Source organism: Cibotium barometz, chromosome 51, assembly GCF_041138505.1.
Source record: "Cibotium barometz isolate CiBa-2024 chromosome 51, ASM4113850v1, whole genome shotgun sequence".
NCBI lineage: Eukaryota > Viridiplantae > Streptophyta > Polypodiopsida > Cyatheales > Cibotiaceae > Cibotium > Cibotium barometz.
Genome location: NC_141096.1, coordinates 6,788,417 through 6,798,981, shown reverse-complemented (window position 1 = coordinate 6,798,981; position 10,565 = coordinate 6,788,417). Strand labels below are relative to the sequence as shown.

Here is a 10,565-nt window from a genome sequence, read left to right as displayed (position 1 = left end):
CAAACATTGAAGGTGCTCACAAATAGTTCATTGTTTATCCTTCAAGTTGTAATTTAGAAGTTATGGATTATTATTTTTTGTTAAAACAACTTTGACTTTTGCACATTCATATCTTTGTATAAATCCTTTGATATTGTCTAATGTTACAATTGAAGACATTTAAATCTCTGTTATGTTTAATTTGAGATAGTGAAGTAATAACAAGACTCCATTCATAAATGTCTTTTTTAAATTGAGATATATAAGTAATATTCTAAGAAATATCTAGTTTGTTTCTACTTTGTGTCCTTTTTATTTGTGTGATTATTTTACCAATGTTTTACCAATGGATAGGAAAATCTATATGAATGTGATAATGTATCATTCCTTCCCATTGTCATTCTTAAATAGTACCACTCTTTCCTCCTCCATTACCATCTTCTACATCTAATTTTCCAAGAAGGGGATGGTATTGGTTTGGCATTTTGGTTGGGGGAGAATAGCACCACTACCATTCTCCCTAATGATAATGCACCAAACCAAGCCAAATCTAATAAGAGGGAGATTGGCACCACTGCCTTTCTTATCTCAAACCAAAATTTTCAAGGAGAGAACGAAACAATGCCATTTTCCCCTAAGTAATGGGGCTACTATCTCCCTTAATGAGGTGAGAATGGTACCAAATCCATCATTGACCCTTAACAATAAAGTCATCCAATGAGGAGAACATCACCATGACCATTTATTAAACTATTTGAATGTGACAATTGTAGAACAACACTTCTTAGATCGAATATTATGAACACCACAAAGACTCTTGAGATGATGATGGTGTTAAGCGTTGGGTAGAGTAGCACAATGCCTCTATCTAGCTTCACCTTGTACCATACCCACATCACCAATACCCACAATACCAGAGAATAAAACACTGCTGACATAATTTTTAAGAAAACCTCAGGCACCAAAAACCACATCCAGCAAGGTAACACCAACCACTTCAACTTTCTAACCACTTAAGTGGGAGATTCACATAAAACATGCCTAAGAAATAAATTCCAAGAAGATGGTCGACAGTACCACGAGGAGAATCACTAAGTGCCTTCCCAACCAAAGCTTTAATATTTGATTTGGTAAGCCGTCAAGGTCTCTTACACAAGAACCTCCAAGTTTTCCATGCTTCTCTTCTTGTACAATAGCCACCACAAATGCAGAAATTAGACAAGGTCCAACGCTCTCAAAATCTTGAAGGAGAATTCAATGAAGCCAAACACATAGTCCAAAATCCTCTCCGAACCCCTCTCAATGTTCTCTTAGAACCCAATTCTCAAATCAAAATTCCTTAATTCTATATGGTAAGATCTCACTAAATATAAATCTAAAACAAATATAAAGAGGGTGGGCAAAAACAAAATCTGCACGAATAGTATTTTCTCAGAAAAAACACGAGTATTTCCCTTGGTTGGAAAACAGGATGCACACTTACTCTCCTCTCTCAGAAGCGTTTTTTTCCAATATATATATATATATATATATAAGAAGTAGATGTCCTCTTCTCTTTCTCAAGAAAAAAATAGATGGATTCTATCAACGAAACTCTAACGAACCGATTGTATGTCACTACTCTTTCCTTGCAATGTTGGTTCTCACAAGCTTAACAGCTATCAACAACAACTAGAAAACATAAGTGAACTTCCTGGTGCACAATAAACTTCAATGCACGCTGATACAATAGTGGTAAAATGAGAAAAAAAAATGTCCGCTCTTCACCCAACCTTAACCCCACGGTTTGATAACAAAAAAAAACAACAATGGTGTTGCCTCTTACAGACTGCCCTTCACATATGGTTTGGTTTTTCTCTCTCTCCACCACCAGCCCAACTCAAGCATCCATTCATCTATATTAAACTTACTCTCACAAAATTTTTATAGCCTTAATTTGCCTTACAGCTTTCATCACCCTCCACAACTTTTCCATATTTACTACATTGCCTCTTATTTCCATGCACTTTTCTAGTTTGATCCAGCCATAGTTGTGATGAGTGGCTAGGCCACCACTTCTTTTCTCTTCACTAAACCATGATTTCCAGATTCACCTTGCTTGTTTCGTGTGGTGATGTTGCTTTTCTTAGGCACCATCTTGTCTGTTTTTCTATTGATGAAGTAAACATTTTCCTCCATGCTTTTCTTCTACCATCCCTTTGATGCTTTCTTTACGGTCTCCTCCACTCGATGATGCTCAAGCATATGCTTTACCACCCTTCAATTCCTTGGTTTATTATTAAGCCTTAAAGTCAAAAAAAATTAGCCAAGTCCTTTGAAAAAATAAAGGGTATTCACATGCCCATTAATGCCTTTGTCTAAATTTCCAATATGTGTAAAGAGAAGTTAGCCACCATCATGATGACATGCCTAGAAATTTCACGAGTACTTCAATGTTGGCTTTATTTCCACCAAGGTAATGTAAGAACTCTCTTGATGGCCTTTGAATTTATCCATTTGCAATAAAAAAAACTCCCATTGCCAATCCTTAGAAGTACCTCCATGACGAGTCCCGAAATACCTTATCTATGACCTCATATGTGAGAAGAAAAAATGTCCACCAAGAGTTTGGTATGTTGTTATGTAAGTGTCTGTTGTGCACCCTCAACCTTTTAGCTGCCAATCTTTGAGGCTCCATTGACTTTAGCATATCACCTTGATGTCAACACCATTGTGCATTGGATTATTGTCGGCTATCTTTCCTCAAAAGATATTGATCAAAGAGATACCACACTATTTTCCTCATGCAATCATATCATGCTATATGTACAATGATGATATCATAGTTAAAAAATGCATTCTAGCTAAAATCTCATAGTAATCCTAGTATTATTCTATCCATTCTAGGGTCCACAAAAACAACTTAAAACGGCTCATGCTACCAAAAATTGAATTTAAAGTGGGTGTACCTAAACCAAGTTTCTAATAAGGATTGTACATAGGCTCAAGAAACTATTTTTTATTTTCTAAGTCCTTTACTAAAATTGAGGAAGAATGGCACCACTGCCATTCTCCCTTAATTCAAAAAATAGTTGTAAAAAACCATGTCCAAAAATGTAGTTATTTATGCCATAAAACCTATGTTTTGAGGAAAATTGATCATAAAATCCCGAAACACTACCATTCTGGGAATTGGGATTTTTCGAATTACCTAATGGGTCAAAGCAATGGAGGAAGCACTAAAAAAGCATTGTCTAGGACAACATGCTGAAAGCACCTCATTTGTGCTTTGAAGGGATTTTCTTATGTTCCAAAAAGTGCATATAGGTTATTTTTTGTTGTTTGTTATTCCAACCACAATAAAAGAGGAGTGGATTCATTAAAAACTAAAAAGCATGGGACGTTTCATGTCCTTCTCTCTCTATCACAGTATACTCTTGAGTCTCTTTGAGCAAATAGGCAATTGCTTCTCTCCACTGTGAGCAAAGCTCTCTCTCTCGCTCCCCCTCTCTCTCTCGTACTCTCTCTCTCTCTCTCTCTCTCTCTCTCTCTCTCTCTCTCTCACACACACACACACACACACACACACACACACACACACACACACACACACAAAGCAATTATGCCTAATCTCTGTCTTTCACTATCTCTTCATCTTTCACACACATGCACACAAAGAAATTATGCCTAATCTTTGTATCTGCCTAATCTTATTTGAGGACCTCTCTCTCTCTCTCTCTCTCTCTCTCTCTCTCTCTCTCTCTCTCTCTCTCTCTCTCTCATATGGAGAGTGTTGAAGCAATAAGGCTAGAGTAGATTGAAGCAGAACCGATTTCAGACTTACAAATGCAAGGGCAACCACATTCTCAATAGATTTTCACGTCTCCAGAGAACAGGGATTTAATATTCACGTGATCATAAGATTTTTTGTGATAATAACATATGTGAACAAGTTATTCACATGTTCTCATGTTACCGTTCACAAAATAACAGGTCACTTGCCATTTGGGAACCCCTTAAAAGCTTGACTACACATGGGAATAAGCTATTCACATGTTCTCATGTTACCATCTTCACATAATAGCAGGTCAGTGGCCACCTAAGAAGATTTTTTATGCCCAACAAAGATAATTTTTTTAGGCCCTTGTGAAAGCTTTGTGAATATAACATGTGATCACAAGATTTTTTGTGTTATTAACATGTTCACATGTTCTCGTTTACGTCAGTGAAATCCCTGCCAGAGAAGAGCATGATTAGATCCTGGGAGGCTTTTCAAAGAAGAGAGCAAAGAACCGTGACCAAACATAAGACCAAAACGATAATGGTATCAGATGAAGATCGAAGGAACGTAGCAAAAGAGAGAATTTGTGTTTACTTGGTTAAGCAATTGTCATCTTTTGGAAAGAAGATGGGCTCTGAAGTCATGGATGAGGTCTTACAGGATGCATGTATTGCAAAATACGTTGGGGGATGGCATGCCAACTCAAATATGGTTCGTGCATTCAAAGAGTCTATGTACTTGATTAAGGCTCCAAAATCAAGTGATGAACTTTTCATAAAGCAAGGTGCATTGACTTGTTTGACAAGTGCAATAAATTGTTATGAATATATTACCATTACACACACTGCAAAGCTACTAGATATACATCCTAGAAATTTATTTGAAGCCCAAAAGAGGCTTTGTTCCAATGAAGGTGAAAGTTCATTAATTATGACTAGATCTATGTAAGAGCCAACGCCCTTTACGCAAGTTTGATGAGGTCAAAGATTTGGTTCGTGCCTTTTGGACCGAGAACACCCGTGTTTCTCCAAAGAAGAAGGATATCTGTCATCCAACAGAACGGAAGATGCACCCATGAAAAACATCCAATCCACTTTCTTGATGAGACACAGGTAAGTTGCCTATGCAAACTATATAGATGCAAAAATGTTTGTTTTTTAGTATCAAATTTTTCTTATGTGAATATTTTTAGCATCATTTACATGAGTCATTTGCATGAGTTGTACTTCTCTAGACCTAAAAATTCAGCATGCCTTTGTGCTTATGTTACTCTTGAAAGCATAGAAGTATGCTTATGTAAAGCACTGCACATTCAATTTGAATGGTGCTATTAAACCACTACATAGGTGCTTTGAAGCATTGTGCATGAGCTTGACTTAGTCTGCATGGTGCTTTGCAGTACTGCATATATGCTTGATTCAATGTGTGGTGCTTTGAAGCATAACATAGGAGTTGAATGTTGTGCTTGACTCAATCTACATGGTGCTTTGTAGCATTGCACATATGGTTAATTCATTTTGAATGGTGCTTTAAAGCACTACAGATATGCTTTAAAGGACTACACATATGCTTCATTCATTCTAAATGGTGCTTTGAAGCACTAGACATGTGCTTGATTCATTCTAAATGGTGCTTTGAAGGACTACACATATGCTTCATTCATTCTAAATGGTGCTTTGAAGCACTAGACATGTGCTTGATTCATTCTTCTTAATGGTGCTTTGAAGCTTTGCATGTGTGGTTGATTCATTTTAAATGTGCATATATATTTCATGATTTTTATTATTATGATGCATTTCATAAAAGTAATAAATTTGCTACTTCTTATGTATGCAGACATATTTGTTTTTTAGATTCAAAGTTGCAAACCCACAGTTGGTTATTGGTCAGCATAGTTTTGAAAAGTTCAAGCCATTCTTTGTGTGCAGGCTAAAAGATAGAAACACTTGTTGTTGCATCAAGCATATGCAGATGATGTATCTCTAGAGGCCTCTTTGCATATATGCGTATGCATTGCCTCTACCCTTTGTGCATAAGAGGCCTCGGTGCATCTATGCATAGAAGTCTCTTATGCATCTATGTATAGAGGCCTCTTATGCACAAAGGCCTCTTATGCATCTATGTATAGAGGCCTCTTATGCACAAAGGCCTCTTTGCATCTATGCATAGAAGACTCTTATGAATTGAGGCCTTTTATGCATCTATCCATAAGATTTACTTATGCATACATGCTTTTACGCATAGAGGCCTATCTGCATCATTATCTCTTATGTGTAGAAGCCTTATATGCATAGAGGTCTATGCATCATTGCCGCCTCTTATGTATAAAGGCCTATGTATCATTGCCTCTTATGCATAGAGGCCTCTATGCATTATTGACTCTATGCATTATTGACTCTATGCATTCCTCTAAGGACATATAAGGGAGCTACTATCTCCCCAAAATTGTGTGGGGTGCAATGATTCTTCAAGATCCACTCACCATCATTGCCACACCTGAGAGTGTCTAGGGCTTCTCAAGAACGAACGAGCTCTCAAAGTCACCATTCTCAAGGATGATGCTTTATCTCATACATTGGTGGAGATGCTAGTTTGCCATGCATGGAGGATGAAAGGGATGATGACTACATGCTAGGAGCGACGGAGAGATTATACTACACAGTGGATTATGATGGGAGTGTTTTCATGGATGCCCAATGCAATCGTTTAACAAACAGCCTAAAGCCTTGGTCAACCAAACTTTCAAGAACTCATTTTATCACGTGGGCCAAGCAAAAGACAAGGGGCAAGTAGTACATAATACATATAATAAATACATAATTTCCAAATCCCATGGGCAAGCGCTTTGATGAAGGTGGCAAAAAGAGTTGCATCTCTTTAATAGGAGGTCAACCATACATTGCACGGTACATCATGGTGGCCCCTATTCTAGCCATTTCTACTCAGTGGATAATTATAGGGAAGTAGTTTAAAGAGAACCCACAAGGGATGTAGCTCATATATCAAGTTGATTATGATGGACCCCTCACACTAGGGCTCAAGTGAAAAAGTCAACTTTTGTCTAAAATTTGTATGACATTGTATTATCACATTTTTCCTAATTCATCTCTTCATCTTATATATAGAGGTTGCTTAAGATGATTAATTTATTTTTCTAGAGTTGCTCACGTCAACAATGCTAATGGCTTTTGAAAACGAGGTCATATTTTAAGCTCCTATTGAGGTGAATTTAATATTCTTTTATATTTTCTTTTTATCTTTTCTAATAACATTATAGTTGTAACCTCGATAGGGACACCCAGTATTTTATTTCGAGATATTTTACTTTGGATGCATCTTTTATTTATTTCATTTACCAGGATTAATATATTTAAACAAGCCGTGTGTGTTATTATGATATGGTCAGGATTGATGTGTTTAATCAGCTGTGTGTATTGACTAATATTATTTTGAATGAAGGCAATGAATGAGCGATGGATTATGTGTTAATTGATGGTGGAACATGTATTGCATCACTATAAGATATTTTAGAAGACATGTGAACACCTTTTATGGTTTTGTATTTAGGAATCAATATTTTTGTAAGGCTAAGGCCTCATACCTTTATACATACCAAATAGTATTTTATACTTTTGATAGGCCCAAGACTTTATATTATGCTTGCTATATTTTTGTAGAGATTGTAGGTTGATAAACTCAAAAGCACTTGTGCTTTATTTTTGGAATTATCTTTTTGAAAAGCAAGTGTTTTTTTCTAATACATATAAATATAGATGACTGGTACAAGGGTCACACTCATCTCAAGCGAATCTTATATCGACAATAATTTCTACTCTATTTTTCATCTCTTGTTTATTTAATTTTTTTATTAAAGTTTATGCTTTTAATTTATACAAATATATGTTATGCTCTAATTTTTGTTTAACACAAATTCCATGTCCAACAAATTCAATAGTGATTAAAAGATTTCCATTCAAAGTGAATAGTGTGCAAAACAACATGTAGGTTAAAAAGTAACCATTCCTCTTTCTTTAGTCCATGACAAAAAGTATTTGATGTACCGCGCTCCCTGGAAATTAAATAATTTGCCTTTTAATAGAGGCATCTCAAGAACTTTGGAATCAATAGAATATAGCTATCACGAGCATTTTCCTGCCGTGAAACAAAAAAACTCTGTTTTCAAATATGGTTTTTTTTTTGGAGACTAATCACACACTGAGATGTCATGCATGACGTTTGTCACCTCTCAAGCACAGCTGATTACAAGCTTTATATACAGCACCTGCTGCATTACTACTACAACACCACGACTAGGAGGTAGATCCCTCAGTATACGCTGTGTGTATGCAGGAAGAAGGAGACTAGAAACTTCCATTTATTCGTTGAGAATGGAGGAGGGCCATGAAGCAGCAGCAACAGCAGCTGTGCACTCGGCTAGTGTAGCAGATCGATGGAGCTTGCGAGGGCATACGGCACTAGTAACGGGAGGCACTCGCGGCATAGGGTGAGGGCCTTGAGGCCACGGCGCAAAAGCATCCTCAGCTCTTCTCGGATGATGATCATGTGTGTGCCCAAGCTGTACCTTTGTCACCGAACTAATTCAGCTTCTGTGCAGGAAAGCAATAGTGGAAGAGCTCGCGGGGTTGGGGGCGGCCGTGTACACGTGCTCCCGCACGCGCGCGCACGTGGAGGCAGGTGTGAATGAGTGGAGAGAATCCGGTCTGAAGGTGGAAGCCTCGGTGGCAGAAAGTCTCCCAGCATTTCGGCGGGAAACTGGACATCTGGTTGAGTTTACGATTAATCTTACCAATCTGATCCTGCCAACTCGTTGATCCCGTGCAACATTAGAACCGCCATGGTTATTGCCTTGGAATGAGCTAATTACTGATAATTAGTGTTAATCCGGCAGGTTAACAACGTGGGCACTGTAGAGTTGAAGCCCGCGGTTGACATAACGGAAGAAGATTATGCGTCTGTGATGAATACAAACCTGGAGTCAGCTTTCCACTTCGCGCAGCTGGCTCATCCTCTGCTCAAAGCTTGTGGCAAGGGTAGAATCGTCTTCATTAGCTCCATTGCCAGTTTGACAAGCGTCTCTTTTCCATGTAGCACATACGGAATGTCTAAAGGTACAACATACATACATACATGCCGCCGGCCAATGACAATCAATCCTTTAATTGTGGTTGAAAATAACAACACAGTCCTGCACGATGCTTGGCACTGACGTTGCAAACAACAACATACATACGGCAGGCAATTAACTATGGGCATGATGGACATGACAATGTATTAGTCTTCTGTTTCTTTAATTAATTAAGAGCCTTACTGATGCACAGAACGTACTATATTGTTTTGCTTTGATGAATCCTTGCAGCTGCCATGAATCAGCTGGCAAGGTCGCTAGCAACCGAATGGGTTAACAATGGCATTCTTGTGAACACAGTCGAGCCGGGTACCATCGAGACCGACCTATCCGCACAGGTAAATTACTATGTAGAATTATTATTATAATTGTAACTCGGCAGGGACACCCAGCAGCAGGTCGCGTAACCATCCCCTTCTTGCAGTTGATTTCATGGTGACGTTGTTGTCGCTCGCAGGCCTTGGAGCGTGAATCCAATTTCCTCCGCCCCGGAGCTCCGACGGAGGCAGCTGCTGCGGTGGCATTCTTTTGTATGCCATGCTCGTCTTTCTGCACCGGCGAAGTACTTGTTGTGGACGGAGGAAGCATGGTGCGCCCACTTTTTTCATAGAATGGTTGCCATATTTATTTATGGGTAAACATTCCAAAACAATATATGTCGTAAGAAGATTGAGTGAGTGTGTGTACGCTTGCACCATTGGTGGTGGTGGTGATGGTAGATATTAGACTTCATAAGCATGTAGATTAGACTTTATATATATATATCCACTGGTGATGGTGATGTTAGATGGACTAGACAGATTAGACTTATATATATCCACCGTTGGTGGTGGTGGCGGTGGTGGATGGATGGAATAGGCTTGCATATATCCCTTTTTATATTAATAAAGAAGAGAAGATGTTTAATCAAAACTAAGAAGATGTTTCAAAACTACATGGTGAGGTATGGTTTACACTCACACCCTACATCCATGGTGAGGAATGGTTCACACTCACACCATGCATCATGTATGCATCCACATATGCTTCATGCACATGCAAGTACTTAACCGACACCTGTCAGCATTCCATAACTAGCATCTAGCAACCTCTCGCTCTATGTATATAACTGCTTAACCGACATTGTCAGCATTTCTCATACCTAGCATTGAACCACCTACACTCTCTAAACCTCCAGTGCAGTGCCTGTTTGTGTGTGCCTATTTGTGCAGTGCCTCTTTTCTCAAATAAGGGAGAGGCCCTTCACCCACCAATCTCGGGCTTCTCTCTTTCCACAAGGGAGGGCCCTTGAACGAGCATGCTTCATTGCCCCTCTCCTAGGGGGCTCGTCACCTTCTACAAGGTCACCTCTAGCTCTTCCTCTTTCCCCTCCCATGGGGCCTCTTTATTGATCTTTGTAGCACCCAGTAGTGGCCATCCATCACAAGCAGTGGCCGTCCATATATGGGGAGCTAGCACCTACTATGAGGGAGGGGGGCCGGGAGGGCTCTCACATCTCCTCCCATGGCCGCCGTCCGTGTGGCAACACACACCACCAGTGTTCTCTACACACAAAAGGGACTGTGCTCATCTCTCCCATGTCCTCCTAAAAATGGTGTCGCTAACGCTAAGGGGTCTCCCTATCTTAGTCATAAAAAGGGAGTCATCGTTTCTCTTTGAGGCATCCCATGCATGCAGTGG

The 10,565-nt window shown here is 39.0% G+C and overlaps 1 protein-coding gene across 1 annotated transcript; it reads left to right on the top strand.

Moving 5' to 3' along the window:
* Positions 1-8,035: 8,035 nt before the first annotated feature.
* On the top strand, positions 8,036-9,791 carry LOC147609261 (tropinone reductase homolog At5g06060-like). The gene is made up of 5 exons (XM_086787667.1): positions 8,036-8,243; positions 8,355-8,566; positions 8,635-8,868; positions 9,117-9,223; positions 9,343-9,791. Exons 1-5 carry the CDS (start codon positions 8,128-8,130, stop codon positions 9,493-9,495), a joined length of 822 nt encoding a protein of 273 aa, XP_086643793.1. The 5' UTR covers positions 8,036-8,127; the 3' UTR covers positions 9,496-9,791.
* Positions 9,792-10,565: the final 774 nt, after the last annotated feature.

Excerpts from the sequence above, each read along its gene's own strand:
- LOC147609261 (XM_086787667.1), top strand. The coding sequence starts at position 8,128 with ATGGAGGAGGGCCATGAAGCAGCAGCAACAGCAGCTGTGCACTCGGCT. Across the intron at positions 8,567-8,634 it reads CAATCTGATCCTGCCAACTC|TGTTAATCCGGCAGGTTAAC; the intron begins GTTGATCCCGTG and ends ACTGATAATTAG. Across the intron at positions 8,869-9,116 it reads CACATACGGAATGTCTAAAG|CTGCCATGAATCAGCTGGCA; the intron begins GTACAACATACA and ends GAATCCTTGCAG.